At 58.1% G+C, this 27,817-nt stretch overlaps 1 protein-coding gene across 6 annotated transcripts; it reads right to left on the bottom strand.

Moving 5' to 3' along the window:
• Positions 1–310: 310 nt before the first annotated feature.
• On the bottom strand, positions 311–27,241 carry LOC131095022 (fas-binding factor 1 homolog). 6 transcript variants are annotated; one of them, XM_058042615.1, is made up of 21 exons: positions 27,197–27,241; positions 26,821–26,909; positions 26,279–26,306; positions 24,724–24,765; positions 23,927–23,976; positions 21,409–21,547; positions 19,623–19,728; positions 19,443–19,537; positions 19,268–19,337; positions 16,208–17,227; positions 13,900–14,006; positions 12,298–12,335; positions 12,029–12,172; positions 10,594–10,659; positions 9,840–9,913; positions 8,723–8,823; positions 6,044–6,162; positions 5,522–5,644; positions 3,789–3,962; positions 3,520–3,696; positions 311–518 (listed from the first exon to the last, which is right to left on the bottom strand). In XM_058042615.1, the coding sequence occupies exons 2-21, from the start codon at positions 26,845–26,847 to the stop codon at positions 324–326; spliced, it is 2,895 nt and encodes a 964-aa protein (XP_057898598.1). In that variant the 5' UTR covers positions 26,848–26,909; positions 27,197–27,241; the 3' UTR covers positions 311–323. The 6 variants fall into 6 exon arrangements, with proteins under 6 accessions (XP_057898598.1, XP_057898599.1, XP_057898600.1 ...); XM_058042616.1 differs by lacking the exons at positions 23,927–23,976; positions 26,279–26,306; XM_058042617.1 differs by lacking the exons at positions 21,409–21,547; positions 24,724–24,765; positions 26,279–26,306; positions 26,821–26,909; positions 27,197–27,241 and having other exon boundaries at positions 23,927–24,097.
• Between the last annotated feature and the right edge of the window lie 576 nt (positions 27,242–27,817).

Raw genomic sequence — 27,817 nt, forward strand, 5'->3', positions numbered from 1 at the left:
AAAGGGAAAGGTGGAAATGGGAAAGGTAGGAATGGAATACTGGGACAGGTGGGAAATGAAGGAATGGGAAAGGTGGGAATGTGGGGAATGTGGGAAACGTGGGAATGGGAAATGTGGAAAGGGGAAATGTGGGAGTGGGAAATGTGGGAATTATGGAAGGGGGATTTTCTGGGGAGGGGGGATTTTCCCGGGGGATATTCAGGGAAGGAGGGGGTATTTTCTGTGACGGGGTATTTTCCGTGGGGATTTTCTGGGGGGATTTTCAGAAAGGGGAATTTCCTGGGGGGCGATTTTCTGGAGAAGAGGATTTTCTGAGGGGATTTTCAGGGAAGGAGGGGGGATTTTCCAGGGTGATTTCCAGGGAATGAGGGGGCATTTGCCTGTGTAAGGCGCTGCTCCTGCTGCCGCAGCCGCTCCTGCTGCTCCTGCAGCTCCTGCAGCCGCTGCCGCTGCTCCTGCTGCGTCCTGCGAGACTCCCGCAGCGCCCGCTGCCCGTCCTGCTGCTGCTGCGCTGAGCGCTGCACCGGGAAAACAGGAATGGGATTGGGAATGGGACACGGGAATGGGGATGGGGAACGGGAACGGGAACGGGGAATGGGGCTGCCCCTCCTGCTGCTGCTGCGCTGAGCGCTGCACCGGGAAACAGCAATGGGATTGGGAATGGGACACGGGAATGGGAATGGGGATGGGGAACGGGAACGGGAATGGGGAATGGGGCTGCCCGTCCTGCTGCTGCTGCGCTGAGCGCTGCACCGGGAAAACAGCAATGGGATTGGGAATGGGACACGGGAATGGGAATGGGGAATGGGGAATGGGGAATGGGGAATGGGGCTGCCCGTCCTGCTGCTGCTGCGCCGAGCGCTGCACCGGGAAAACAGGAACGGGATTGGGAATGGGACACGGGAATGGGAATGGGGATGGGGAACGGGAACGGGAATGGGGAATGGGGCTGCCCGTCCTGCTGCTGCTGCGCCGAGCGCTGCACCGGGAAACAGCAATGGGATTGGGAATGGGACACGGGAATGGGAATGGGGATGGGGAACGGGAACGGGAATGGGGAATGGGGCTGCCCGTCCTGCTGCTGCTGCGCTGAGCGCTGCACCGGGAAAACAGGAACGGGATTGGGAATGGGACACGGGAATGGGAATGGGGATGGGGAACGGGAACGGGAATGGGGAATGGGGCTGCCCCTCCTGCTGCTGCTGTGCTGAGCGCTGCACCGGGAAAACAGGAATGGGATTGGGAATGGGGAATGGGGAATGGGAATGGGGAATGGGGGATGGGAATGGGGAATGAGGAATGGGAATGGGGAATGGGAATGGGAATGGGGAATGGGGGAATGGGAATGGGAATGGGGATGGGGAATGGGGATGGGGAATGGGAATGGGGATGGGAATGGGGGATTGGGATGGGGATGGGGATGGGAATGGGGAATGGGAACAGGAATGAGGATGGGGAATGGGAACAGGGAATGGGGCTGCCCCTCCTGCTGCGCCGAGCGCTGCAACAGGAATGGGAATGGGAATGGGAATGGGAATGGGAATGGGAATGGGGAATGGAAATGGGGATGGGAATGGGGAATGGGAATGGGGAATGGGGAATGGGGGAATGGGGAGTGGGGATGGGAATGGGGAATGGGAATGGGGATGGGAATGGGGAATGGGGCAATGGGGAGTGGGGATGGGAATGGGGAATGGGGAATGGGAATGGGGAATGGGGGAATGGGGATGGGAATGGGGAATGGGGAAGGGGAATGGGGAATGGGAATGGGGCTGCCCCTCCTGCTGCGCCGAGCGCTGCAACGGGAACGGGAATGGGAATGGGGAATGGAAATGGGGATGGGAATGGGGAATGGGGGAATGGGAATGGGGAGTGGGGATGGGAATGGGGATGGGGATGGGGAATGGGGGAATGGGAATGGGGATGGGGATGGGGAATGGGGGAATGGGAATGGGAATGGGGATGGGGATGGGGATGGGAATGGGGAATGGGGAATGGGAATGGGAATGGGGAATGGGGATGGGAATGGGGAATGGGGAATGGGAATGGGGAATGGGGCTGCCCCTCCTGCTGCGCCGAGCGCTGCAACGGGAATGGGAATGGGAATGGGGAATGGAAATGGGGATGGGAATGGGGAATGGGGGAATGGGAATGGGGAGTGGGGATGGGAATGGGGATGGGGATGGGGATGGGGAATGGGGGAATGGGAATGGGGATGGGGATGGGGAATGGGGGAATGGGAATGGGAATGGGGATGGGGATGGGGATGGGAATGGGGAATGGGAACGGGAATGAGGATGGGGATGGGAACAGGGAATGGGGCTGCCCGTCCTGCTGCTGCTGCACCGAGCGCTGCGACAATGGGAACGGGAACGGGAACGGGATCAGGGATGGGAATGGGGAACAGGGAATGGGGAACGGGAATGAGGAGGGGAATGGGAATGGCAATGGGAATGGCAATAGGACAGGGAACAGGATCAGGAATGGGATGGGGAACGGGAATGGGATGGGGAACAATGAACGGGGATGGGAACAGGAATGGGGAACGGGGATGGGAACGGGGAATGGGACGGGGAACAGGATGGGGAACAGGGATGGGAATGAGACCGGTAATGTGGAACGGGACCGGGGCTGGGACTGGGACAGGGAACAGCATCGGGATGGGAGAATGGGACTGGGAATGGGAACAGGAGCAGGACAGGGGAATGGACTGGGAACAGGACTGGGATGGAGAAAGGAACAGGGAATGGGATCGGGAATGGGACCAGGACAGGGACAGGGAATGGGACTGGAATGAGGAAACAGCACTGGGATGGGGAATGGCACTGGGAAACGGAAAGGGACTGGGACAGGGAATGGGACGGGGACAGGGAATGGCACCAGGACTGGAATTGGCACAGGGATGGGGGAATAGCACGGACACAGGGAACAGGACCCAGGCATGGCTCAGAGGGATGTGGAGCCCCAGTTTGGGGGGATGTGGAGCCCCAGTTTGGGGGATGTGGAGCCCCAGTTTGGGGGATGTGGAGCCCCAGTTTGGGGGGATGTGGAGCCCCAGTTGGGGGATGTGGAGCCCCAGCTGGGGGGATGGGCAGCCCCAGTTTGGGGGATGTGTAGCCCCAGTTTGGGGGATGTGGAGCCTCAGTTTGGGGGATGTGGAGCCCCAGTCTGGGGGGATGTGGAGCCCCAGTTTGGGGGGATGTGGAGCCCCAGTTGGGGGGATGGGCAGCCCAAGTTTGGGGGATGTGGAGCCCCAGTTTGGGGGATGTGGAGCCCCAGTTGGGGGGATGTGGAGCCCCAGCTCAGTGGGATGTGGAGCCCCAGTTTGGGGGATGTGGAGCCCCAGTTGGGGGGATGTGGAGCCCCAGCTCAGTGGGATGTGGAGCCCCAGCTCAGTGGGATGTGGAGCCTCAGTTTGGGGGATGTGGAGCCTCCGTTTGGGGGGATGTGGAGCCCCAGTTTGGGGGATGTGGAGCCCCAGCTCAGCTCTGTCAGTTCCACCCCCGATGCTCCATTTACCTCGGCCAGCTCACGGATCTCCTCCTCCCGCTCCTGCAGCCGCTGCTCAGCCCTCAGAACCTTCTCCTTCTCCAGCCTCAGCTCCCTCCAGGCCTCCTCCAGCTCCTCCCTGTCCCTGGCGAGCTGCTCCTCCTTGGATCTCAGCTCCCTGCTCCGCAACTTCAGCTCTGCCTGATCCTTTGGGGGAACAGCAAACCTCACCTGTCCCGTCCTTTGGAGCAGCGGGAGGAGGAGAAGGTGGTTTAGGAACCCCGGGTGCCCACGGGGACCTTGGCCAGGCTCCTCAGCGCCGCGTCCAGGCTCAGGGCGCGCTCCCGGTGCTGCTCGTCCCGCTCCCGGCCCAGCCGCTCCCGCTGCCGGAGCTCGGCCCACGCGGCCGCCAGGCGCCGCCGCTCCTCGGAGCGCTCCCGGAGCTCCGCCCGCTGCTCCTCCAGGCACGCTGCCTGCGGGACCGGGGACAGCTCCAGGAGCCGCTTCCCGCGGGGCTTGCCCTCCTACAGCCCGGCCCCGCCGCTCGCAGAGCGGAATTCCAGAGGCTGCTCCAGCCCGGGAGCTCCAGCCCCGTGTGGGCCTCCAGAGGGCTCGACCTGGCCTGTTCTGAGCCCCTTCCAGATCCCGTCCTGCTGGTTCTGAGCCTCTTCCTGATCCCATCCTGCTGGTTCTGAGCCCCTTCCTGATCGATCCCATCCTGCTGGTTCTGAGCCCCTTCCAGATCCCATCCTGCTGGTTCTGAGCCCCTTCCTGATCCCATCCTGCTGGTTCTGAGCCCCTTCCAGCCCTGAGCCCTTTTCCCTTCCAGCTCCAAGCCCTGCTCCCATGCCACCCGGTTCTGAGCCCCTTTCCCTGTCCTGGCTGGTCCCGAGCCCCTCTTCCAGTCCCACTCTCACCCAGCTGGTTCTGAACCCCTTCCAGTTTCCATCCTGGCTGGTTCTGAGCCCGTTCAAGCCCTGAGCCCTGCGGGACCGGGGACAGCTCCAGGAGCCGGGTTTGCCCCCCTACAGCCTCAGGAGCCGGGTTTGTCCTCCTGCAGCTCCAGGAGCTGGGTTTGCCCTCCTGCAGCCCCAGGAGCCGGGTTTGCCCTCCTGCAGCCCCAGGAGCCGGGTTTGCCCTCCTGCAGCTCCAGGAGCTGGGTTTGCCCCCCTACAGCCTCAGGAGCCGGGTTTGCCCCCCTACAGCCTCAGGAGCCGGGTTTGCCCTCCTGCAGCTCCAGGAGCTGGGTTTGCCCTCCTGCAGCCCCAGGAGCTGGGTTTGCCCTCCTGCAGCCCCAGGAGCTGGGTTTGCCCTCCTGCAGCTCCAGGAGCTGGGTTTGCCCTCCTGCAGCCCCAGGAGCTGGGTTTGCCCTCCTGCAGCTCCAGGAGCCGGGTTTGCCCTCCTACAGCCCGGCCCTGCCGCTCACAGAGCGAAATTCCAGAGGCTGCTCCGGCCCTGTGTGGGCATCCAGAGGACTTGACCTGGCTGGTTCTGAGCCCCTTTCCTGGTCCCACTCCCATCCTGGCTCGTCCTGAGCCCCTTTCCCAGTCCTGGCTGGTTCTGAGCCCCCTCCCCACCCCAGTCCCTCCCAGAGCGGGTCCAGGCCCCCACCCCGGCATCCCCCAGTGGTTCCCTGGGGAAGCCGCAGCCCCTCCCTGCTTGGGGCTCACCTGGGGCTGACCTGGGGCTGTCCCTGCTCACCTGGGGCTCACCTGGGGCTCCCCTGGGCCCTGTCCCCGCTCACCTGGGGCTCCCCTGGGCATGTCCCCACTCACTTGGGCTCCCCTGGGCGTGTCCCTGCTCACCTGGGGCTCCCCTGGGCGTGTCCCCGCTCACTTGGGCTCCCCTGGGCGTGTCCCTGCTAACCTGGGGCTCCCCTGGGCGTGTCCCCACTCACCTGGGGCTCACCTGGGACTCCCCTGGGCATGTCCCCACTCAATTGTGCTCTCCTGGGCATGTCCCTGCTCACCTGGGGCTCCTCTGGGTGTGTCCCTGCTCACCTGGGGCTCACCTGGGCCCTGTCCCCGCTCACCTTGGCCTCGTCCAGCGCCGCCCTCTCCATGGCCAGCAGCTGAGCCGAGAGCCGGCGCTGCTCCTCCAGCGCCTCCCGCAGGGAATCCGCACGGCTGCGCTCGGCCGCGGCGCGACGGCGCTCCTGGGGGGACGGGGGCAGTGGCATGGGGACAGGGGGACAGGGACACAAGGACAGGGACAGGGGGACAGGAGACAGGGACAGGGATATTGGAAGCAGCGCTCCTGGGGAGGCACCGAGAGTGGGATGGGGACAGGGATGGGGACAGGGGACATGGATGGGGACAGGGATAGGGACACAGGGAGTGGCGCTCCTGGGGAGAGATCAGGAGTGGGATGGGGACAGGGACAGGGAATGGGGGATGGGGATAGGGACAGGATGGGGACAGGGGATAGGGACAGGGACACAGGATGTGGACATGGGACACGGACATGAACAGCAACAGGGACAGGAGACAGGGACAGAGGGACAGGGACAGAGATGGGGACAGGAGACAGCCACAGCTCGGGGACGGGGCCTCACCAGCTCCAGGAGCTGCTCCCGCTCCCCCAGCCTGGTCTCCAGGTCAGCCACGGCCTCCTGGAGCTGGCTCTGCTCCCGCTCCGCATCCCGCTGCTGCCGGCACAGCCTGGCCTGGAGCTCTGCCAGGGACAGCCGGGAGGCAGGAGATGGGATCACCCTCCATGCACGGGGAGATCCCACAGGGAAAAACCCCTCTGTTCCTGCTCCATCCCATCCCAGGACAGCAATATCCCACAGGGAAAAACCCCTCTGTTCCTGCTCCATCCCACCCCAGGACAGCAATATCCCACAGGGAAAAACCCCACGTTCCTGCTCCATCCCACCCCAGGACAGCAATATCCCACAGGGAAAAACCCCTCTGTTCCTGCTCAATCCCATCCCAGGACAGCAATATCCCACAGGGAAAAACCCCTCTGTTCCTGCTCCATCCCATCCCAGAACAGCAATATCCCACAGGGAAAAACCCCGTGTTCCTGCTCAATCCAATCCCAGGACAGCAATATCCCACAGGGAAAAACCCCTCTGCTCCTGCTCCATCCCATCCCAGGACAGCAATATCCCACAGGGAAAAACCCCTCTATTCCTGCTCCATCCCATCCCAGGACAGCAATATCTCACAGGGAAAAACCCCATGTTCCTGCTCAATCCAATCCCATGCCAGAACAGGGAAATCCCACAGGGAAACCCCTCCATGTTCCTGCTCCATCTCATCCCATCCCATCCCATCCCATCCCATCCCATCCCATCCCATCCCATCCCATCCCATCCCAGGGAGATCCCTCTGTGGGATCTGGATCAGGACTTTGCCAGCCTCAGCTCCTGGCCTCTGGTTCGCCAGGGACAACTCAAATTCTGTGAATTCGGTGCATTCTGTGACTTCCATGAATTCTGAAATTCTGTGAATTCTGTGAATTCTGAAAATTCTGTGAATTTTGTAAATTCTGTGAATTCTGTAAATTCTGAGAATTCTACAAATTCTCTGAATTCTGCAAATTATGTGAATTCTGCAAATTTTGTGAATTTTGTAAATTCTGTGAATTCCATGAATTCTGCAAATTCAGTGAATTCTATGCCTTCCGTGAATTCTGCGAATCCCATGAATTCTGTGAACTCTGTGAATTCTGCGAATTCTGTGAACTCTGTAAATTCTGTGAATTCCATGAATTCTGCAAATTCCGTGAATTTTGTAGTCTGTGAATTCTGTAAAGTCTGAGAATTCTACAAATTCTATATATTCCATTAATTCCATGAACTCTGCGAATCCAGTGAATTCCATTAATTCTGTGAACTCTGTGAATTCAGTGAATTCCATGAATTCTGCAAATTCATTGAATTCTGTGACTTCCGTGAATTCTGAGAATTCTGAAAATTCTGTGAATCCCATGAATTCTATGAATTCCATGAATTCTGTGAATTCTGCAGACTCTGTGAATTCTGTAAATTCTGAGAATTCTACAAACTCTGTGAATTCCAAGAATCCGGTGAATTCTGTGAACTCTGTAAATTCTAAGAATTCTACAAATTCTGTGAATTCCATTAATTCTGTGAACTCTGTAATTCTGTAAATTCTGTGAACTCTGAGAATTCCATGAATTCTGTGAACTTTCCCCGTTTCCTGGGATCCATTGGGATCCCAGACGGAGCTGAGCCCCTGTTCGAGCATCACTTGCCACCCTGGCCAGGATCCCTCCAGGAGGGCTGGGACAGGGATCTGCAGCCCCAGGGATCCTTTGGGATCCTTCTAGACACCAGGATCTGTCCCGGGACCCTCTGGATTCAGTGAATTCAGTGAATTCTGTGAAATCTGTGAATTCAGTGAATTCTGTGAATTCTGTGAAACCTGTGAATTCCATTAATTCAGTGAATCCTGTGAACTCTGTGAATTCCGTGAATTCTTTGAAATCTGTGAATTCCATTAATTCCATTAATTCAGTGAATTCAGTGAAATCTGTGAATTCCATGAATTCTGAGAATTCTGTGAACTTTTCCCGTTCCCTGGGGATCCCGGACAGAGCCCAGCCCCTGTTCGAGCGCCATTTCCCACTCAGCCCAGCAGAGCCCCAGGCCAGGATTCCCCCAGGAGGGCTGGGACAGGGATCTGCAGCCCCAGGGATCTTTTGGGATCCTTCTGGACACCGGGATCTGTCCCGGGACCCTCTGGATTCTGTGAATTCAGTGAATTCAGTGAATTCTGTGAAATCTGTGAATTCAGTGAATTCCGTGAATTCTGTGAAATCTGTGAATTCAGTGAATTCTGGGAATTCTGTGAAATCTGTGAATTCCATTAATTCAGTGAATCCTGTGAACTCTGTGAATTCCGTGAATTCTTTGAAATCTGTGAATTCCATTAATTCCATTAATTCAGTGAATTCAGTGAAATCTGTGAATTCCATGAATTCTGAGAATTCTGTGAACTTTTCCCGTTCCCTGGGGATCCCGGACAGAGCCCAGCCCCTGTTCGAGCGCCATTCCCCACTCAGCCCAGCAGAGCCCCAGGCCAGGATCCCACCCAGGAGGGCTGGGACAGGGATCTGCAGCCCCAGGGATCCTTTGGGATCCTTCTGGACACCGGGATCTGTCCCGGGACCGTCTGGATCCCATGGGATCAGCTCTGGGATGGAGCAGAGGGTCCCACTGGAATGATGCACTCGGAGGGAATTTACCTGTGAGGGAATTTACCTGAGAGCTGCTTGTCCTGCTCCTGGGGTCTGGGGTGGTCCTGGGGTCTGGGGTGATCCTGAGTTGTGGGGTGGTTCTGGGATCTGGCGTGGTCCTGTGATCTGGGGTGATCCAAAGATCTGGGGTGATCCATGGGTCTGGGCTGACCCAGGGGTCTGGGGTGATCCTGGGGTGATTCTGGGGTGATCCTGGGGTCTGGGATGGTTCTGGGATCTGGGGTGATCCTGGGGTCTGGGGTGTTCCAGGAATCTGGAATGACCCAGGGATCTGAGGTGATCATGGGGTCTGAGGTGACCCAGGGTGATTCTGGGGTGATCCAGGGCTCTGGGATGATCATGGGGTCTGAGGTGACCCAGGGTGATTCTGGGGTGATCCAGGGCTCTGGGATGATCCTGAGGCCTGGGGTGTTCCCGGGATCTGGGGTGTTCCAGGGATTCAGGGTGTTCCTGGGCTCTGGAGTGATCCAGGGGTCTGGGGATGACCCTGGGGTTTGGAGTGATTCAGGGACCTGGGGTGACCCAGGGTGATTCTGGGGTGATCCAGGATGATTCTGAGGTGACCCAGGGTGATTCTGGAATTATCCAGAATTCTGGGATTGTCCCAGGGATGATTCAGGGATCTGGGGTGATCCTGGGGTCTGTGGTGATCCAGGGTGATCCTGGGGTGAGGGGTGATCCAGGGATTTGGGGTGCTCCAGGAATCTGGGGTGATCCTGGGGTTGCAGGTGGTCCTCTGCCCTGGGGTGATCCAGGGGTCTGGGGTGCTCCTGACATTCGGGGATCTGGGGTGCTCCTGAGATTCGGGGTGATCCAGGGATTTGGGATGTTCCCGGGATCTGGGGTGATCCTGGGGTCTGGAATGATCCAGGGATCAGGGGTGATCCTGGGGTCTGGAGAGATCCAGGGTGATTCTGGGGTGATCATGGGATCAGGGGTGATCCTGGGGTCTGGGGTGTTCTGGGGTGATTCAGGTTGTTCCTGGGGTGATCCTGGGGTGTTCCTGGGGTGATTCAGGGATCTGGGGTGTTCCTGGGGTGTTCCTGGGGTGATCCCATGTCCCGGGGTGCCCCAGGTAAGGAGCAGGGATCTGGTAGCACAGGTGAGCCCCCGTTCGTTACCTGGGGCAGCTCTCCGGGAGCTCCTGCAGGACCTGTCCCCACCACCGTGCCCGCTCCAGCTCCAGCGCCCGCACCTGGTGGCAACAGCATGGGCTCCAGGTGCCACCCTGGGCACGGGGCCCCCACGGGCACCTCCGTTTCCCCGTGTGGCTGGGATCCCAGGTGACACACACAGGTGACCCCAAAGGTGGACCCCACAGGTGACATCCCCAGGTGACATCCCCAGGTGAAACCCCACAGGTGACCTCCCAGGTGACACCTCCCAGATGACACCTCCCAGTGACACATCCCAGTGACACCTTCAGGTGACCCCACAGGTGACACCCCACAGGTGACACCCCACAGATGACAGCCCCAGGTGACCCTTCAGGAGACCCCTGCAGGTGACCCCACAGGTGACACCTCCCAGTGACCCCCCAGGTGACCCCCCAGGTGACACCCACAGGTGACATCCCCAAACCCCCCCAGGTGACCCTCCAGGAGACCCCTGCAGGTGACCCCACAGGTGACACCTCCCAGTGACCCCCCAGGTGACCCTCCAGGTGACACCCACAGTTGACATCCCCAAACCCCCCCAGGTGACCATCCAGGTGACATCCTCAAACCCCCCCAGATGACCCTCCAGGAGACCCCTGCAGGTGACCACACAGGTGACACCTCCCAGTGACCGTCACAGGTGACACCCACAGGTGACACACACAGGTGACATCTCCAAACCCCCACAGGTGACCCACAGGTGACCCCTCAGCCTCACCTGGTTCTCCAGCTCCTCTAGCCGGGCTTGGAGGGTCTGCAGGGCGACCCCACAGCCGGGATGGTCCTGGGAATGGAGAGATCCCAAATCCTTGTGGGGCCGGGGTGGGAGAGATCCCAAATCCTTGTGGGGAATGGATGAGAGAGATCCCAAATCCTTGTGGGGCTGGGGTGGGAGAGGTCCCAAATCCTTGTGGGGAATGGATTGGAGAGATCCCAAATCCTCCTTGTGGGGCCAGGATGGGAGAGATCCCAAATCCTTGTGGGGCTGGGGTGGGAGAGATCCCAAATCCTTGTGGGGAATGGATGAGAGAGATCCCAGATCCTTGAGGTGGGGCTGGGATGGGAGAGATCCCAAATCCTCCTTGTGGGGCTGGGATGGGAGAGATCCCAGATCCTCCTGGTGGGGCTGGGATGGGAGAGATCCCAAATCCTTGTGGGGAATGGATGGGAGAGATCCCAAATCCTTGTGGGGCTGGGGTGGGAGAGATCCCAAATCCTTGTGGGGAATGGATGGGAGAGATCCCAAATCCTTGTGGGGCTGGGGTGGGAGAGATCCCAAATCCTCCTGGTGGGATGGGAGAGATCCCAAATCCTTGTGGGGCTGGGACAGGAGAGATCCCAAATCCTTGTGGGGCTGGGATAGGAGAGATCCCAAATCCTCCTTGTGGGGCTGGGATGGGAGAGATCCCAGATCCTCCTGGTGGGGCTGGGATGGGAGAGATCCCAAATCCTTGTGGGGAATGGATGGGAGAGATCCCAAATCCTTGTGGGGCTGGGGTGGGAGAGATCCCAAATCCTTGTGGGGAATGGATGGGAGAGATCCCAAATCCTTGTGGGGCTGGGGTGGGAGAGATCCCAAATCCTCCTGGTGGGATGGGAGAGATCCCAAATCCTTGTGGGGCTGGGATAGGAGAGATCCCAAATCCTTGTGGGGCTGGGATAGGAGAGATCCCAAATCCTCCTGGTGGGGCTGGGATGGGAGAGATCCCAAATCCTTGTGGGGAATGGATGGGAGAGATCCCAAATCCTCCTAGTGGGGCTGGGATGGGAGAGATCCCAAATCCTTGTGGGGCTGGGGTGGGAGAGATCCCAAATCCTTGTGGGGAATGGATGAGAGAGATCCCAGATCCTTGAGGTGGGGCTGGGATGGGAGAGATCCCAAATCCTTGTGGGGCTGGGATGGGAGATCCCAAATCCTTGTGGGGAATGGATGGGAGAGATCCCAAATCCTCCTTGTGGGGCCGGGGTTGGAGAGATCCCAAATCCTGGTGGGGCTGGGATGGGAGAGATCCCAAATCCTGGTGAGGCTGGGATGGGAGAGATCCCAAATCCCTGTGGGGAATGGATGGGGGAAATCCCAAATCCTTGTGGGGCCCGGATGGAAGAGATCCCAAATCCCTGTGGGGCTGGGATGGGAGGGCTCCAGGACCCACCTGGCGTTGTTGGGATGGGGAGGATCCCAGATTCGCCTGGTGCCTCCGGGCTGGGAACGCTGCGGGAAGCTCTGGGCAGAGCCAGGACGGGAGAGCTCGGGGATTCTCCGGGCGGGACGGGGCTGGATCCCACACCAGATCCTCCTGTGGGACACGGGGATGCTCCAGGAGGGGCCTGGGACGGGCAGCTCCCCTCTCTGGGAATGCTGATCCATGCCCAGATCCCAAGGGATCCCCGGGATCCTCCCTGTTCCTGGCCCAGCACTCACCTGGGCGGGCGTGGCATGACCCGGCACCTCCTGCACGGCTGGGGTGGAAAATGGGACAAAGCCATCACTGGGACACGTGGGAGGAACGGAACCATCCCATCCCATCCCATCCCATCCCATCCCATCCCATCCCATCCCATCCCATCCCATCCCATCCCATTATCCCATTCCATCGATCTCATCAACCCTATCCCAGGGTCCCATCCCATGATCCCATCCCATCCCATCCCATCCCATCCCAAGGATTCCATGGATCCCATCCCATCCCATGATGCAATCCCATCCATCCTATCCCATGGACCCAATCCCATGGATGCCATCCCATCCCATTGATCCCATCCCATTGTGCCATCCCATCCGATCTTATGGATCACAACACATTAATCCCATTGATCCTATCCCATACTGTTATCCTGATATCACATGATCCCAGTCCATTGTCCTGTTACCCCATTCTTCCATCCTGTTATCCCATTATCCTGTTATCCCATTATCCTGTTACCCCATTATCCCATTCTCCTGTTATCCCATTATTCCATCATCCCATCCCGTTATCCGTTATCCCATCATCCCATCACATTATCCCATTATCCCATCCCATGATCCCATCCCATTATCCCCATTTCCCATTATCCTGTTATCTTGTTATCCCATCATCCCATCCCGTTATCCCGTTATCCCATTATCCTATTATCCCATTATCCCATCCCATGATCCCATCCCGTTATCCCATTATCCTATTATCCCATTATCCCATCCCATTATCCCAATTTCCCATTATCCTGTTATCCCATCCCATTATTCTGTTATTCTATTATCCTGTTATCCCATTATCCCATTATCCCACCCCATCATCCCATGATCCCATCCCGTTATCCCATTATCCCATCTCGTTATCCCATCCCATGATCCCATCCTGATATCCCATGATCCCATCCCATGATCCCAATTTCCATTTTCCTGTTATCCTGTTATCCCATCCCATTATTCCATTATCCTATTATCCTGTTATCCCATTATACCACTATCCCAATATCCCATTATCCCATCCCATTATCCCACTATCTTGTTATCCCACTATCCCACTATCCCATGATCCCATGATCCTATTATACTGCTATCCCACAATCCCGCTATCCCACAATCCCGCTATCCCATTATCCTGATCCCATGGTCCCATGATCCTATTATACTGCTATCCCATTATCCCGCTACGCCACAATCCCGCTATCCCGTTATCCCGATATCCCACTATCCCATGGTCCCATGGTCCCATGATCCTATGCCACAATCCCGCTATCCCACAACCCCGCTATCCGGTTATCCCGATATCCCACTATCCCATGATCCCATGGTCCCATGATCCTAGTGTACTGCTATCCCACAATCCCGCTATCCCGTTATCCCGATATCCCGCTATCCCATGATCCCATGGTCCCATGATCCTATTATACTGCTATCCCATTATCCCGCTATCCCACAATCCCGCTATCCCGTTATCCCGATATCCCACTATCCCATGATCCCCTGGCACAGCTCCCCACGTGTCCCTGCCCAGACCAGGGCACCTCTGAGGACACCTGGGGGGTGACAGAGCCTCACCTGCTGTCGCCTGTGACATCCGTGTGACCTGTGCCGTGTCACCTGCTGATACCTGTGCCACCTGTGCCGTGTCACCTGGTGCCACCTGCCCGAGGGGGAGCTCCAGCCTGGGGGGGAACAAATCCCAGGGGAGAGTCAGGGGGGTGGGGCCTGGCCTGTGACACCTGTGTGTCACCTGTGTGTCACCTGTGTGTCACCTCTGCCACCTGTGACACTTGTGACACCTGTGGCACCTGTGTCTCACCTGTGTGTCACCTCTGCCACCTGTGGCACCTATGTGTCACCTCTGCCACCTGTGACACCTGTGTGACACCTGTGCCACCCATGCTGTGCCATCTGTGCCACCTGGGTCACCTCTGTCACCTGGGTCACCTCTGCCATGTCACCTGCACTGCCTGTGTCATCTCTGTCACCTGTGCTGTGTCACCTGTGCCACCTGGGTCACCTGTGCCACCTGAGTCACGTGTGCCACCTGGGTCACCTGTGTCAACTCTGTCACTTGTGCCACCTGTGTCACTTGTGCTGTATCATCTCTGTCAACCTGTGTCAACCTGTATCAACCTGTGCAACCTGTGCCATGTCACCTGCATCACCTGTCACCTGTACTACCTGTGTCACCTATGGCACTTGTGTCATGTCATGTGTGTCACCTGGGTCACCTGTGCCACCTCTGTCACCTGTGCTGAGTCACCTGTACCACCTGTGTCACCTATGTCAGCTGTGCCATGTCATCTGTGTAACCTGTGCCATCTGTGTCACCTGGGTCACCTCTGTCACCTGTGCCACCTGTACCATGTCATCTCTGCCACCTGAGTCACCTGTGTCACCTGTGCTGTGTCACCTCTGTCACCTGTGCCACCTGCATTGTGTCACTTGTGCCATCTGTGTCACCTCTGTCACCTGTGCCATGTCATCTGTGCCACCTGTGCTGGGTCACTTGTGTCACCTCTGTTACCTGTGCCATGTCACCTGTGCCACCTGTGTCACCCATGCCACCTGGGTCACCTGTGCTGTTATCTGTGTCACCTGTGCCGCTCGTCCCCCTGACCTGCCCAGTGCCACGGGTGTCACCTTTGGGACTCTGAGGGAACGGGGACACCCCAAACTTCCATCCCTGGCGTCACCTCCCCAACACTGGTCACCTGAGCCCTCCCAGGTGACACCTGGACCCTCCTAGGTGACACCTGTGTCCCATCCAGGTGACATCTGTGTCCCAGGTGACACCTGAGCCCTCCCAGGTGACAGCTGAGCCCACCCAGGTGACACCTGGACCCTTCTAGGTGACACCTGTGTCCCACCCAGGTGACATCTGTGTCCCAGGTGACACCTGAGCCCTCCCAGGTGACATCTGTGTCCCAGGTGACACCTGCACCCTCCGAGGTGACACCTGTGTCCCAGCCAGGTGAGCTGAGCCAGGGGAGCCTCCTCCTGGGAACGGGGAGGTGGGAGGAGCTCAGGTGAGGGGAATTCAGAGCAGGGACATCCCTGACACACCTGGAGGGGACACCTGGGACAGGGATGTCACCTGGGCACACCTGAGATAGTGACATCCCTGGCACACCTGGGACAGGGACATCCCTGGGACACCTGGGACAGGGACATCCCTGGCACACCTGGGACAGGGACATCACCTGGCACACCTGGGACAGGGACAGGGACATCACCTGGGGCAGGGACATCACCTGGGACACCTGGAGAACATTTGGGACAGTGATGTCACCTGGGACACCTGGGACAGGGACATCCCCTGGCACACCTGGAGGGGACTGGAACAGTGACATCACCTGGGACAGGGACATCCCCTGGCACACGTGGAGAACATTTGGGACAGTGACATCACCTGGGACAGGGACATCCCCTGCACACCTGGAGGGGACTGGAACAGTGACATCACCTGGGACAGGGACATCCCCTGGCACACCTGGAGGACATTTGGGACAGTGATGTCACCTGGGGCAGGGACATCACCTGGGGCAGGGACATTCCCTGGGACACCTGGAGGAGACCTGGAACGGGGATGTCCCCCCAGACACCTAGGGGACAGCTGGGACAGTGATGTCACCTGGGACAGAGACATCACCTAGGCACACCTGGAGGAGACCTGGGATGGGGACGTCCCCCTGGACACCTGGAGGGGACTGGAACAGCGATGTCATCTGGGCACACCTGGAGGACATTCTGGGACAGGGACATCACCAGGGGCAGTGACATCCCCTGGAACACCTGGAGGACACCTGGGACAGTGATGTCACCTGCCACACCTGGATCTCCTGGATGCCAGGTGGGATCTCTCAAGGGTTCCCTTTACCTGCTGGGCTCGGGGGGCTCCGGGACCCTCCAGGGGTGGGAATTCCACAGGGATCCGGGGGCACCGGGGCCCGGGGGGTCCTCGGCCTTCGGTCCCGGGAAATCCTCATCCTGGTGTCCCAATCCTGGGAAATCCTTTTCCTTCGATCCCAATTCTGAGGGATCTTTGTTCTTCTGTCCCAGTCCTGTGGGATCCTTGTCCTTCTGTCCTGATCCCAGGAAATCCTTTTCCTTTGATCCCAGTCCAAGGAAATCCTTGTTCCTCGATCTCAATCCCGGAGGATCCTCGTCCTTTGATCCCAGTCCTGAGGGATCTTTGTCCTTCTGTCCCAGTCCTGGGAAATCCTTGTCCCGTAGTCCTGTGGGATCCTTGCTCTTCCGTCCCAATCCTGAGGGATCCTTGTCCTTTGATCCCAATCTTGGGAAATCCTCGTCCTTCGATCCAAATCCAAGGAAATCTTTGTCGCCCAATCCTGGGAAATCCTCGTCCTTTGATCCCGATCCTGAGAGATCCTTGTTCTTCTGTCCCAATCCAAGGAAATCCTTGTCCCTCGATCCAAATCCTAGAGGATCTTTGTCCTTTGATCCCAGTCTTGGGAAATCCTCGTCCTTCTGTCCCACTCCTGAGGGATCCTCGTCCTTCGATCCCAATCCAAGGAAATCCTTGTTCTTCAATCTCAGTCCTGGGTGATCCTCGTCCTTTGATCCCAATCCCTGGAAATCCTCGTCCTTCTGTCCCAATCCAGTGGAATCCTTGTTCCTCTGTCCCAATCCAAGGAAGTTTTTGTCCTTTGATCCCAATCCCAGGAAATCCTCATCCTTCAGTTCCACTCCTGTGGGATCCTTGTCCTTCTGTCCCATTCCCATGGAATCCTTGTCCTTCTGTCCCATTCCTGTGGGATCCTTGTCCTTCTGTCCCATTCCCAGGAAATCGTTGTCCCCCAGCCCCAGGAAATCCTCGTCCTTCAGCCCCAGCCAATCGGCCCCGGAGGGACGTCGGGAGCTGCTCCCAACTGAGCACCTGTGGGGACAGAGGGACACTGGGGACACTGGGGACAATGGGGGGCACTGGGGGCATTGGGGACAATGGGGACAACAGAGGACACTGGGGACAATGGGGGCATTCGGGACAATGGGGACTGGGCAGGGGACAATAGGGACACTGAGGACACTGGGGACAATGGGGCACTGAGGACAATGGGGACACTGGGGACAACAGAGGACACTGGGGACAATGGGGGCATTCGGGACAATGGGGACAATGGGGGCATTCAGGACAATGGGGACACTGGGGAACTGAGGACAATGGGGACTAGGCAGGGGACACTGGAGACAATGGGGGACAAAGGGGACAATGGGGACATTGGGGACAATGGGGGAAAATGGAGGCATAGGGGACAATAAGCACAACAAGGCCACTGGGGACAATGAGGACACTTGGGACATTAGGGACATTGGGGGACACTGGGGGACAATGGAGACAAAGGGAACACTTGGGACAATGGGGACATTGTGGACACCAGTGAGCACAAGAGGGTCACTGGGGACAATGGGGGCATTGAGGACAGTGGGAACCCTGGGGACAATGGAGGATATTGGGGACACTGAGGGACAATGAGGACAGTGGGGGACACTGGAGGACAATGGGGGACAACGGGGGCATTGGGGACAATGAGCACAAGAGGGGCACTGGGGACAATGGGGACATTGGGAGACAATGGGGACAATGGGGCGCTGGGAACAATGGGGATATGAGGGACAACGGGCACACCAGGGGCACTGGGGACATTGGGGGACAAAGGGGGCATTGGGAGACAATGGGGACAATGGAGATATGAGGGACAATGGGGACAATGGGCACCCCAGGGGCATGGGGACACTGGGGACAGTGGGGGACAATGGGGACATTGGGGGACACTGGAGACAATGAGCATAACAGGGACACTGGGGACATTGAGGGACACTGGGGGACAATGGGGGCATTGGGGACACTGGGGACAATGGGGATATGGGGGACAATGGGGACAATGGACACCTCGGGGGCACTGGGGACATTGGGGGATACTGGGGGATATTGGGGACAATAGGGACTGGGCAGGGGACAATGGAGACATTGGGGACGTTGGGGGCACTGGGTAAAATGGGGACATTGGGGACAATGGGTACAATGGGGACACTGGGGACAATGTGGGCATCGGGGGTATTGGGGACATTGGGGGACACTAGGGGATATTGGAGACAATGGGGACATTGGAGGCATTGGGGACAATGGGGACTGAGCAGGGGACATTGGGGACAATGGGAATATGAGGGACAATGGGCACACCAGTGGCACTGGGGACAATGGGGGACAATGGGGGACAATGGGGGACAAAGGAGGCATTGGGGACACTGGGGACAATGGAGACAGTGGGCACACCAGGGACACTGGGTACAACGGGGACACTGGGGGACAAAGGGGACAATGAGCACAACAGGAACACTGGGGACATTGGGGGACGTTGGGGGTCAAAGGGGATATTGGGGACAATAGGGACACTGGGGACAATGAGCACAATGGGGCACTGGGGACAATGGGGGCATTGAGGGCAATGGGGACATTGGGGACCATGAGCACAACAGGAACACTGGGGATATTGGGGACAATGGGGACATTGGGGGACAATGGAAATGTGAGGGACAATGGGGACAATGGGCACCCCAGGGGCATTGGGGACACTGGGGACAGTGGGGGACAATGGGAATATTGGGGACAATGGGGACATTGAGGACAATGGGAGACAATGGGGGACATTGGGGACATTCAGAACAATGGGGGACACTGGGGACAGTAGGGGACATTCAGGACATTGGGGGACATTGGGGACATTCAGGACAATGGAGGACACTGGGGACAGTAGGGGACATTCAGGACAACAGGGGACATTCAGGACATTGGGGACATTCAGGACAATGGGGGACACTGGGGACAGTAGGGGACGTTCAGGACAATGGGGGACATTCAGGACATTGGGGACATCGGGGACACAGCCAGCTGGGGACATCCCCCCCTCCCCGGTACCTCCGTCCCCGTCTCCGCCCGGTCCCCGAGGCCACTGAGGGCTCGTAGGATCCGAAGGGAAATCCCGGCCCTGCGGAACAACGGCACACGGAATTCCCAAAAAAATCCCACAAAATTCCCAAAATCCCTGGAATTCCCAACGGGGTTTCACCCTCCGGGACCCCCCCATGCTCACCTGGCTGCTCCTGCCCCTGGTTCTCCCTCTGCGGTTCCAGTTCCGCCTTTCCCGGCTGCTCCTGGGTCCCGGTGCGGCCCCTCTGGAGCCCCTGGCTGGGCACAGGTTGGGTGGCACTGAGGTGGCACTGAGGTGGCACCAGACCCCTCCCTGTCCCCGTTGTCCCTGTTGTCCCCTCACCCCCGCGGCGTTCCCGGCGCGCTCCCGGCTCCGTCGCTGCCGAGCCCCAGGGAATCCATCAGGTCATCGACGTCGTCCCCAAAGGTGACATCGGCACGGGGAGGGGCTGGGGGGGGAGCAGTGGTGGCATCTGGGATGTCCCTGGGTGCCACCAGCACTGGGACATCTCCAGGTGACACCAGCACTGGGACATCTCCTGGTGTCACCAACACCGGGACATCTCTGGGTGTCACCAACACTGGGACATCCCTGGGTGCCACCAACACTGGGACATCCCTGGGTGTCACCAACACTGGGACATCTCCTGGTGCCACCAGCACTGGGACATCCCTGGATGCCACCAACACTGGGACATCTCTGGGTGTCACCAACACCGGGACATCTCTGGGTGTCACCAACACCGGGACATCTCTGGGTGTCACCAACACTGGGACATCTCTGGGTGTCAACAATCACCTCTGGGACATCTCCAGGTGTCACCAACATTGGGACATCCCTGGGTGTCACCAACTGTGGGACATCCCTGGGTGTCACCAGCACTGGGACAACTGTGGGTTGATCCCACAGGATTGGGGCTGATCCCATGGATTGGGGTCGATCCCACAGGATTGAGGTCGATCCCGTGGCAATGGGGTTGATCCCACAGGATTGGGGTCGATCCCATGGATTGGGGTCGATCCCACAGGATTGGGGTTGATCCCGTGGCAATGGGGTTGATCCCATGGATTGGGGTCGATCCCATGGATTGGGGTCGATCCCACAGGATTGGGGTTGATCCCGTGGCAATGGGGTTGATCCCATGGATTGGGGTCGATCCCATGGATTGGGGTCGATCCCACAGGATTGGGGTTGATCCCGTGGCAATGGGGTTGATCCCATGGATTGGGGTCGACCCCATGGGGTTGAGGTTGATCCCACAGCAATGGGGTGGATCCCACTGGAGTGGGGTTGATCCCATGGGATTTGGGTTGATCCCCCAGGAATGGGGTTGATCCCAGGGTCGATCCCACAGGATTTGGGGTTGATCCCACGGATTGGGGTCGATCCCACGGCAATGGGGTTGATCCCATGGATTGGGGTCCATCCCACAGCAATGGGGCTGATCCCATGGATTGGGGTTGATCGCACAGGATTGGGGTCGATCCCGTGGGGTTGAGGTTGATCCCAGGTTGATCCCACAACAATGGGGTGGATCTCACTGGAATGGGGTTGATCCCGTGGGATTTGGGTTGATCCCTCAGCAATGGGGCTGATCCCACAGGATTGGGGTTGAATCCATGGGATGGGGTTGACCCCCCAGCAATGATCCCAGGGTCGATCCCACAGGACTGGGGTCGATCCCGTGGCAATGGGGCTGATCCCATGGATTGGGGTCGACCCCATGGGGTTGAGGTTGATCCCGGGGTTGATCCCACAGCAATGGGGTGGATCCCACAGGATTGGGGTTGATCCCACAGGATTGGGGCTGATCCCATGGATTGGGGTCGACCCCATGGGGTTGAGGTTGATCCTAGGGTTGATCCCACAACAATGGGGTGGATCCCACAGGATTGGGGTTGATCCCATGGGATTTGGGTTGATCCCTCAGCAATAGGGCTGATCCCACAGGATTGGAGTTGAATCCATGGAATGGGGTTGATCCCCCAGGAATGGGGTTGATCCCAGGGTCGATCCCACAGGATCTGGGGTTGATCCCCCAGCAATGGGGTTGATCCCAGGGTCGATCCCACAGGATTTGGGGTTGATCCCTCAGGATTGGGGTCGATCCCAAGGGAATTCCCGGTACCTTTTTGGGGGCCCGGCCCCTTCCCGCTGCATCTCCCCGCTCTGGACCCGGCTCTGGCCATTCCCAGGATTTCTGCATCCAGCTCGTCCAGCTCGTCCAGCTGATCCCGGAGATCCATGGGATCCACTGGATCCAGGTCCTGGTGATTTGTGGGATCCACTGGATCCAGATCCTGGGGATTTGTGTGATCCACTGGATCCAGATCCTGGGGGTTTGTGGGATCCATGGGATCCAGATCCTGGTGATTTGTGGGATCCACTGGATCCGGATCCCGGGGGTTTGTGGGATCCACTGGATCCAGGTCCCGGGGATTTGTGGGATCCACTGGATCCAGGTCCTGGTGATTTGTGGGATCCATGGGATCTTGATCCCGATGATCCATTGGATCCTGGTGATTTGTGGGATCCACTGGATCCATATCCTGGTGATTTGTAGGATCCATGGGATCCAGATCCTGGTGATTTGTGGGATCCACTGGATCCAGATCCTGGTGATTTGTGGGATCCGTGGTATCTTGATCCCGATGATCCATTGAATCCCAGTGATTTGTGGGATCCAGCTCCTGGTGGGGAGCAGCTCCTGCCCTCACCTGCAGCCCAGGTGGGTCCCAAATCCCTTGGGAATTCTGCCCTGCTCACCTTTGCGCCTTCCCCACTGGGAATTTCCCATTTCCCCTCCATTGGGAATTTCCCTTCCCCCATTGGGAATTTATCATTTCCTGTTTGGGAATTGCCCATTTTTTGGGGGAATTTCCCCGTTAGGAATTTGCTGGTTTTGGGGAATTTCCCATTTTTTGGAGTTTACCATTTTTTGGAAATTTCCAATTTCCCATTGGGGATTGCCCATTTTTGGGGGGAATTTCCCCGTTAGGAATTTGCTGGTTTTTGGGAATTGCCCATTTTTTGGGGGAATTTCCCTTCCCTCACAGGGAATTTCCCCGTTAGGAATTTGCTGGTTTTTTGGGAATCTCCCATTTTTTGGAGTTTCTCATTTTTTGGGAATTTCCAATTTCCCATTGGGGATTGCCCATTTTTTGGGGGAATTTCCCCGTTAGGAATTTGCTGGGTTTTGGGAATTTCACATTTTTTGGAGTTTCCCATTTTTTGGAAATTTCCTACTCCCCATTGGGTATTTCCTGTTCCCTATGGGGTATTTCCTGTTCTTTGGGAATTTCCCCATTGGGAATTTCCCATTTTCTGTTTTGGGGAATTTCCCATTTTCTGGGAATTTCCCGCTCTCCATTGGGAATTTCCTATTCCTGTTGGGAACTTCCTGCTTCCCATTGGGAATTTCCCATTCTTTGAGGGAATTTCCTGTTCTTTGGGAATTTCTCATTCCTCTTTGGGAATTTTTCCTCTTCCATTTAGGAATTTCCTTTTCCCCATTGGGAATTTTTTGGTTTTTTTGGAATTTCCCATTTTTTGGAGTTTCCCATTTTTTGGGAATTTCCCCTTCCCCATTGGGTACATCCTCTTTCCTATTGGGAATTTCCTGTTCTTTGGGAATTTCCCATTTTCTGGGAATTTCCCACTCTCCACTGACAATTTTCCATTTCCTATTTGGAATTTCCCATTTTTCTGGAATTGCTCATTCTTCGGGGAAATTTACCATTTTTTGGAATTTCCTGTTCTTTGGGAATTTCCTATCCCCTTTTGAGAATTTCCCATTCTTTGGGGGAAATTCCCTGTTCTTTAGGAATTTTCCCTCCTCCATTGGAAATTTCCTTTTCCCCGTTGGGAATTTCCTCGGTTTTTTTGAATTTCCCATTTTTAGGAATTTCCCATTTTCTGGGAATTTCCCACTCTCCATTGGGAATCTCCCATTTTTCTGGAATTGCCCATTCTTTGGGAATTTCCCCCTCTTTGGGAATTTCCTTTTTCCCGTTGGGAATTTCCTGGATATTTTTTTGGATTTCCCATTTTTCGGAGTTTCCCATTTTTTGGGAGTTTTCAATTTTCCATTGGGTATTTCCCATTTTTTTTCTTGTTTTTTTGGGAATTTCCCATTCCCTGTTGGGAATTTCCTGGGTTTGGGAATTTCCTGTTCCTTGGGAATTTCCCTTTCTCCATTGGGAATTTTCCATTTTTTGGGCCCCAGGTGAGCTCACCTGGAGAACGAGGCTCAGCCCGGCCCCGATGGGGGAAGGGCAGGGCTGGGCCCACCTGAGCTCACCTGGACCCACCTGGGCTCACCTGTGCCCACCTGAGCTCACCTGGGATCACCCAGAGCTCACCTGTGCCCACCTGTGCTCACCTGAGCTCACCTGGGATCACCCAGAGCTCACCTGGACCCACCTGGGCTCACCTGGACCCACCTGTGCCCACCTGAGCTCACCTGGGATCACCCAGAGCTCACCTGGACCCACCTGGGCTCACCTGGACCCACCTGTGCCCACCTGAGCTCACCTGGGATCACCCAGAGCTCACCTGGACCCACCTGGGCCCACCCAGAGCTCACCTGGGATCACCCAGAGCTCACCTGGACCCACCTGTGCCCACCTGGGCTCACCTGGGCTTACCTGCAGGAAGGAGGCGCGGGAACCTCGGGAGGGCGGAGCCGGGGCCTCATCTGGAAACAAGGGAGGGGTCAGGGATGGACACGGAGACAGGTGGGGGCGGGGAGGGCAAGGATCCCCCCCAGGTAATCCCCCCCAGGTGAGCCCAGGGCAGGGATCCACTCCAGGTAACTCCCACGTGATCTCCACGTGACCCCAGGTGATCCCCTCAGGTGACCCCCCCCCCCCCCAGGTGACCCCAGGGCAGGGGATTCCCTCCAGGTGATTCCCAGCTGGCCCCCAGGTGATTCCCAGGTGACCCCAGGGGATTCCCAGGTGATCCCCTCCAGGTGACCCCAGGTGATTCTCTCCAGGTGGTTCTCTCCAGGTGGTTCTCTCCAGGTGGTTCTGTCCAGGTGGTTCTCTCCAGGTGATTCTCTCCAGGTGATTCTCTCCAGGTGGTTCTGTCCAGGTGGTTCTCTCCAGGTGGTTCTCTCCAGGTGGTTCTCTCCAGGTGATTCTCTCCAGGTGGTTCTCTCCAGGTGGTTCTCTCCAGGTGGTTCTCTCCAGGTGGTTCTCTCCAGGTGGTTCTCTCCAGGTGGTTCTCTCCAGGTGACCCCAGGTGATTCTCTCCAGGTGGTTCTCTCCACAGGTGACCCTCCACAGGTGACCCCAGGTAATCCCCTCCAGGTGACTCCCCTCAATTGGCCCCAGGTGACCCCAGATGTGACTCCCAGGTGATTCCCTCCAGGTGACCCCAGATGACCCCAGGTGATCTCCCCAGGTGACCCCAGGTGACCCCGTTGGAGCTCCTCCGTTACCATCAGATCCCAGGAGCTCCCCGAGCACATCCTGGATGGGATCTGGAACAGGACAGAGCCCAGGTGAGCCCAGGTGGGCCCAGGTGGGTCCAGGTGGGGCCCAGGTGAGCCCAGATGTGCCCCAGGTGTGCTCCAGGTGAGCCCAGGAGTGCCCAGGTGAGCCCAGGTGGGCCCCAGGTGAGCCCAGGTGAGCTCCAGGTGAGCCCCAGGTGTGCCCAGGTGGGCCAAGGTGGGCCCCAGGTGAGCCCCAGGTGAGCACAGGTGAGCCCAGATGTGCCCAGGTGGGGCCCAGGTGAGCCCAGATGTGCCCCAGGTGAGCACAGGTGAGCTCAGGTGGGCCCCAGATGTGCCCAGGTGGGCCCAGATGTGCCCAGGTGAGTCCAGGTGGGTTCCCCATACCAGGCAGGTGGGGAAAGCTCCTGGGACATCTCACCTGTCCCACCTCACCTGTCCCATCTCACCTGTCCCATCTCACCTGTCACATCTCACCTGTCACACCTCACCTGTCCCATCTCACCTGGGCCATCTCACCTTTCACACTTCACCTGTCACACTTCACCTGTCACATCTCACCTGTCCCATCTCACCTGTCCCATTTCACCTGTCCCCTGTCCCACCTCACCTGTCACCTCTCACCTGTCACATCTCACCTGTCCCACCTCACCTGGGACATCTCACCTGTCCCATTTCACCTGTCACATCTCACCTGTCCCATTTCACCTGTCACCTCTCACCTGTCACATCTCACCTGTCCCACCTCACCTGTCCCCTGTCCCACATCACCTGTCACCTCTCACCTGTCACATCTCACCTGTCCCACCTCACCTGGGACATCTCACCTGTCCCATCTCACCTGTCCCATCTCACCTGTCACACCTCACCTGTCACATCTCACCTGTCCCATCTCACCTGACCCATCTCACCTCTCCCACCTCACCTATCCCCTGTCACACCTCACCTGTCACCTCTCTGGGACATTCCCACCCCGCTCCATCCCAGCATTCCCAGGGACCCAAATCCCCTGGAGAGCAGGTGGGGACAGGTGAGGACAGGTGGGGACAGGTGGGGACAGGTGAGGGGCACAAAAACAGGTGAGGACAGGTGAGGACAGGTGGGGACAGGTGGGGACAGGTGGGGACAGGTGGGGACAGGTGAGGAATACAAGGACAGGTGAGGAATACAAGGACAGGTGAGGGGGATGAGGACAGGTGAGGGGCAACAGGTGAGGGTGAGAACAGGTAAGAAAGGTCAGGACAGGTGGCACCAGGTGAGGACAGGTGACACCAGGTGAGGACAGGTGACACCAGGTGAGGACAGGTGACAACAGGTGAGGTGAGGACAGGTGACACCAGGTGAGGACAGGTGACACCAGGTGAGGACAGGTGACAGGTGAGGTCAGGACAGGTGACACCAGGTGAGGACAGGTGACACCAGGTGAGGACAGGTGACACGTGAGGTGAGGACAGGTGAGGTGAGGACAGGTGACACCAGGTGAGGACAGGTGACGCCAGGTGAGGACAGGTGACACCAGGTGAGGACAGGTGCCAACACTCACCTGGGGAGCGGCTCCGGGCCCGGCCAGCCTGGGGAGAGACAAAATTCCCTGGGGAGAGACGGAAACACCGAAACCTCCCCACGGCAAAGGTGAGACAGGAGGGGCTCACACCTGGATTCCACATCTGGATCTCACACCTGGATCCCACACCTGGATCACACCTGGATCCCACACCTGGATCCCACCTGGATCTCACACCTGGATCCCACCTGGATCTCACACCTGGATCCCACATCTGGATCCCACCAGGATCACATCTGGATCTCACACCTGGATCCCACCTGGATCTCACACCTGGATCTCACACCTGGATCCCACCTGGATTCTGCACTTGTCACACCTGGATCCCACACCTGGATCACACCTGGATCCCACACCTGGATCCCACCTGGATCTCACACCTGGATCACATCTGGATCTCACACCTGGATCCCACCTGGATCTCACACCTGGATCCCACATCTGGATCCCACCTGGATTCTGCACTTGTCACACCTGGATCCCACACCCGGATCCCCTCCCCGGCCTCTCCCCTCACTCACCCTGGCCCGTCCCGGCCCCTCCGCCATTCCCGGGCGGTGCCAGCTCCGCTGCCCGGTACCGGCTCCGGGACCCCGCGCTCAGCGCGGCCCTGAGGGGAGACGGAGGCGCCGCTCGGGTCCCGTTCCCGCTCCCATTCCCGGGTCCCGTTCCCGCTCCCATTCCCGGGTCCCATTCCCCCTCCCGTTCCCGGTTCCCATTCCCGTTCCCTCTCCCGTTCCCGGTTCCCATTCCCGTTCCCGCTCCCATTCCCGGGTCCCATTCCCGTTCCCGTTCCCTCTCCCGTTCCCGGTCCCCATTCCCGTTCCCTCTCCCTCTCCCATTCCCGCTCCCAGTTCCCGTTCCCATTCCCGCCCGCGCCTCCCCCGCCTCCCTCACCCGTTCCCGCGCTCGCCATGGGCGCCGCCATATTGCACGCCGCCCTCATGGCAGGCCCCCGCTGCCATAGCAACGGGGCTGCCCCGCGCGGCGCCTGATTGTAAACCTGCCGTTACCATAGCAACACGTCGCCCCTAAGGAAGGCCCCCGCTGCCATGGTGACGGGGTTGCCCCGCGCGGCGCCTGATTGGAAAGCCGCCGTTACCATGACGACGGGGCTGCCCCCCGAGCAGCGCCTGCTCCGAACCTCTGTCGCGATTCTCCTCCGTATCGCCGGCGATCCCCACATATCGCGGGGTTTATCCCTGGCGGGAGCTCCACGTTCCCAGGCTCGGGTACCCCCGTGGGAGAAACATCACGATATGTCACCATAAAATCGCGATACCGCCACACAACCCCTCAATGTGGCCTTAAAATCGCGATACCGCCACACAACTTCCGGGTGTGGCCTTAAAACCGCGATATCGCGACACAGCTTCCGGGTGTGGCCTTAAAACCGCGATATCGCCACACAACCCCCCCCAATGTTGCCTCAAATCGCGATATCGCGACACAAGACCGGGATTTCTCCTTAATATCGCGACACGAGCTCAGGAACGTGGCCAGAAAATGCCAAAAAAT

Source organism: Melospiza georgiana, chromosome 32, assembly GCF_028018845.1.
Source record: "Melospiza georgiana isolate bMelGeo1 chromosome 32, bMelGeo1.pri, whole genome shotgun sequence".
In the NCBI taxonomy this organism is placed as follows: Eukaryota; Metazoa; Chordata; class Aves; order Passeriformes; family Passerellidae; genus Melospiza; species Melospiza georgiana.

Bases quoted from the DNA above. Each gene is read 5' to 3' on its own strand.
- LOC131095022 (XM_058042613.1), bottom strand. From the start codon at position 21,940: ATGGATCATCGGGATCAAGATACCACGGATCCCACAAATCACCAGGAT. The intron at 10,660-12,028 runs GTGGGTCCTGGA...CTCCATTCCCAG, and splicing joins CCCCATCCCAACAACGCCAG to GACCATCCCGGCTGTGGGGT. The intron at 9,914-10,593 runs GTGAGGCTGAGG...TGTTGCCACCAG, and splicing joins TAGAGGAGCTGGAGAACCAG to GTGCGGGCGCTGGAGCTGGA.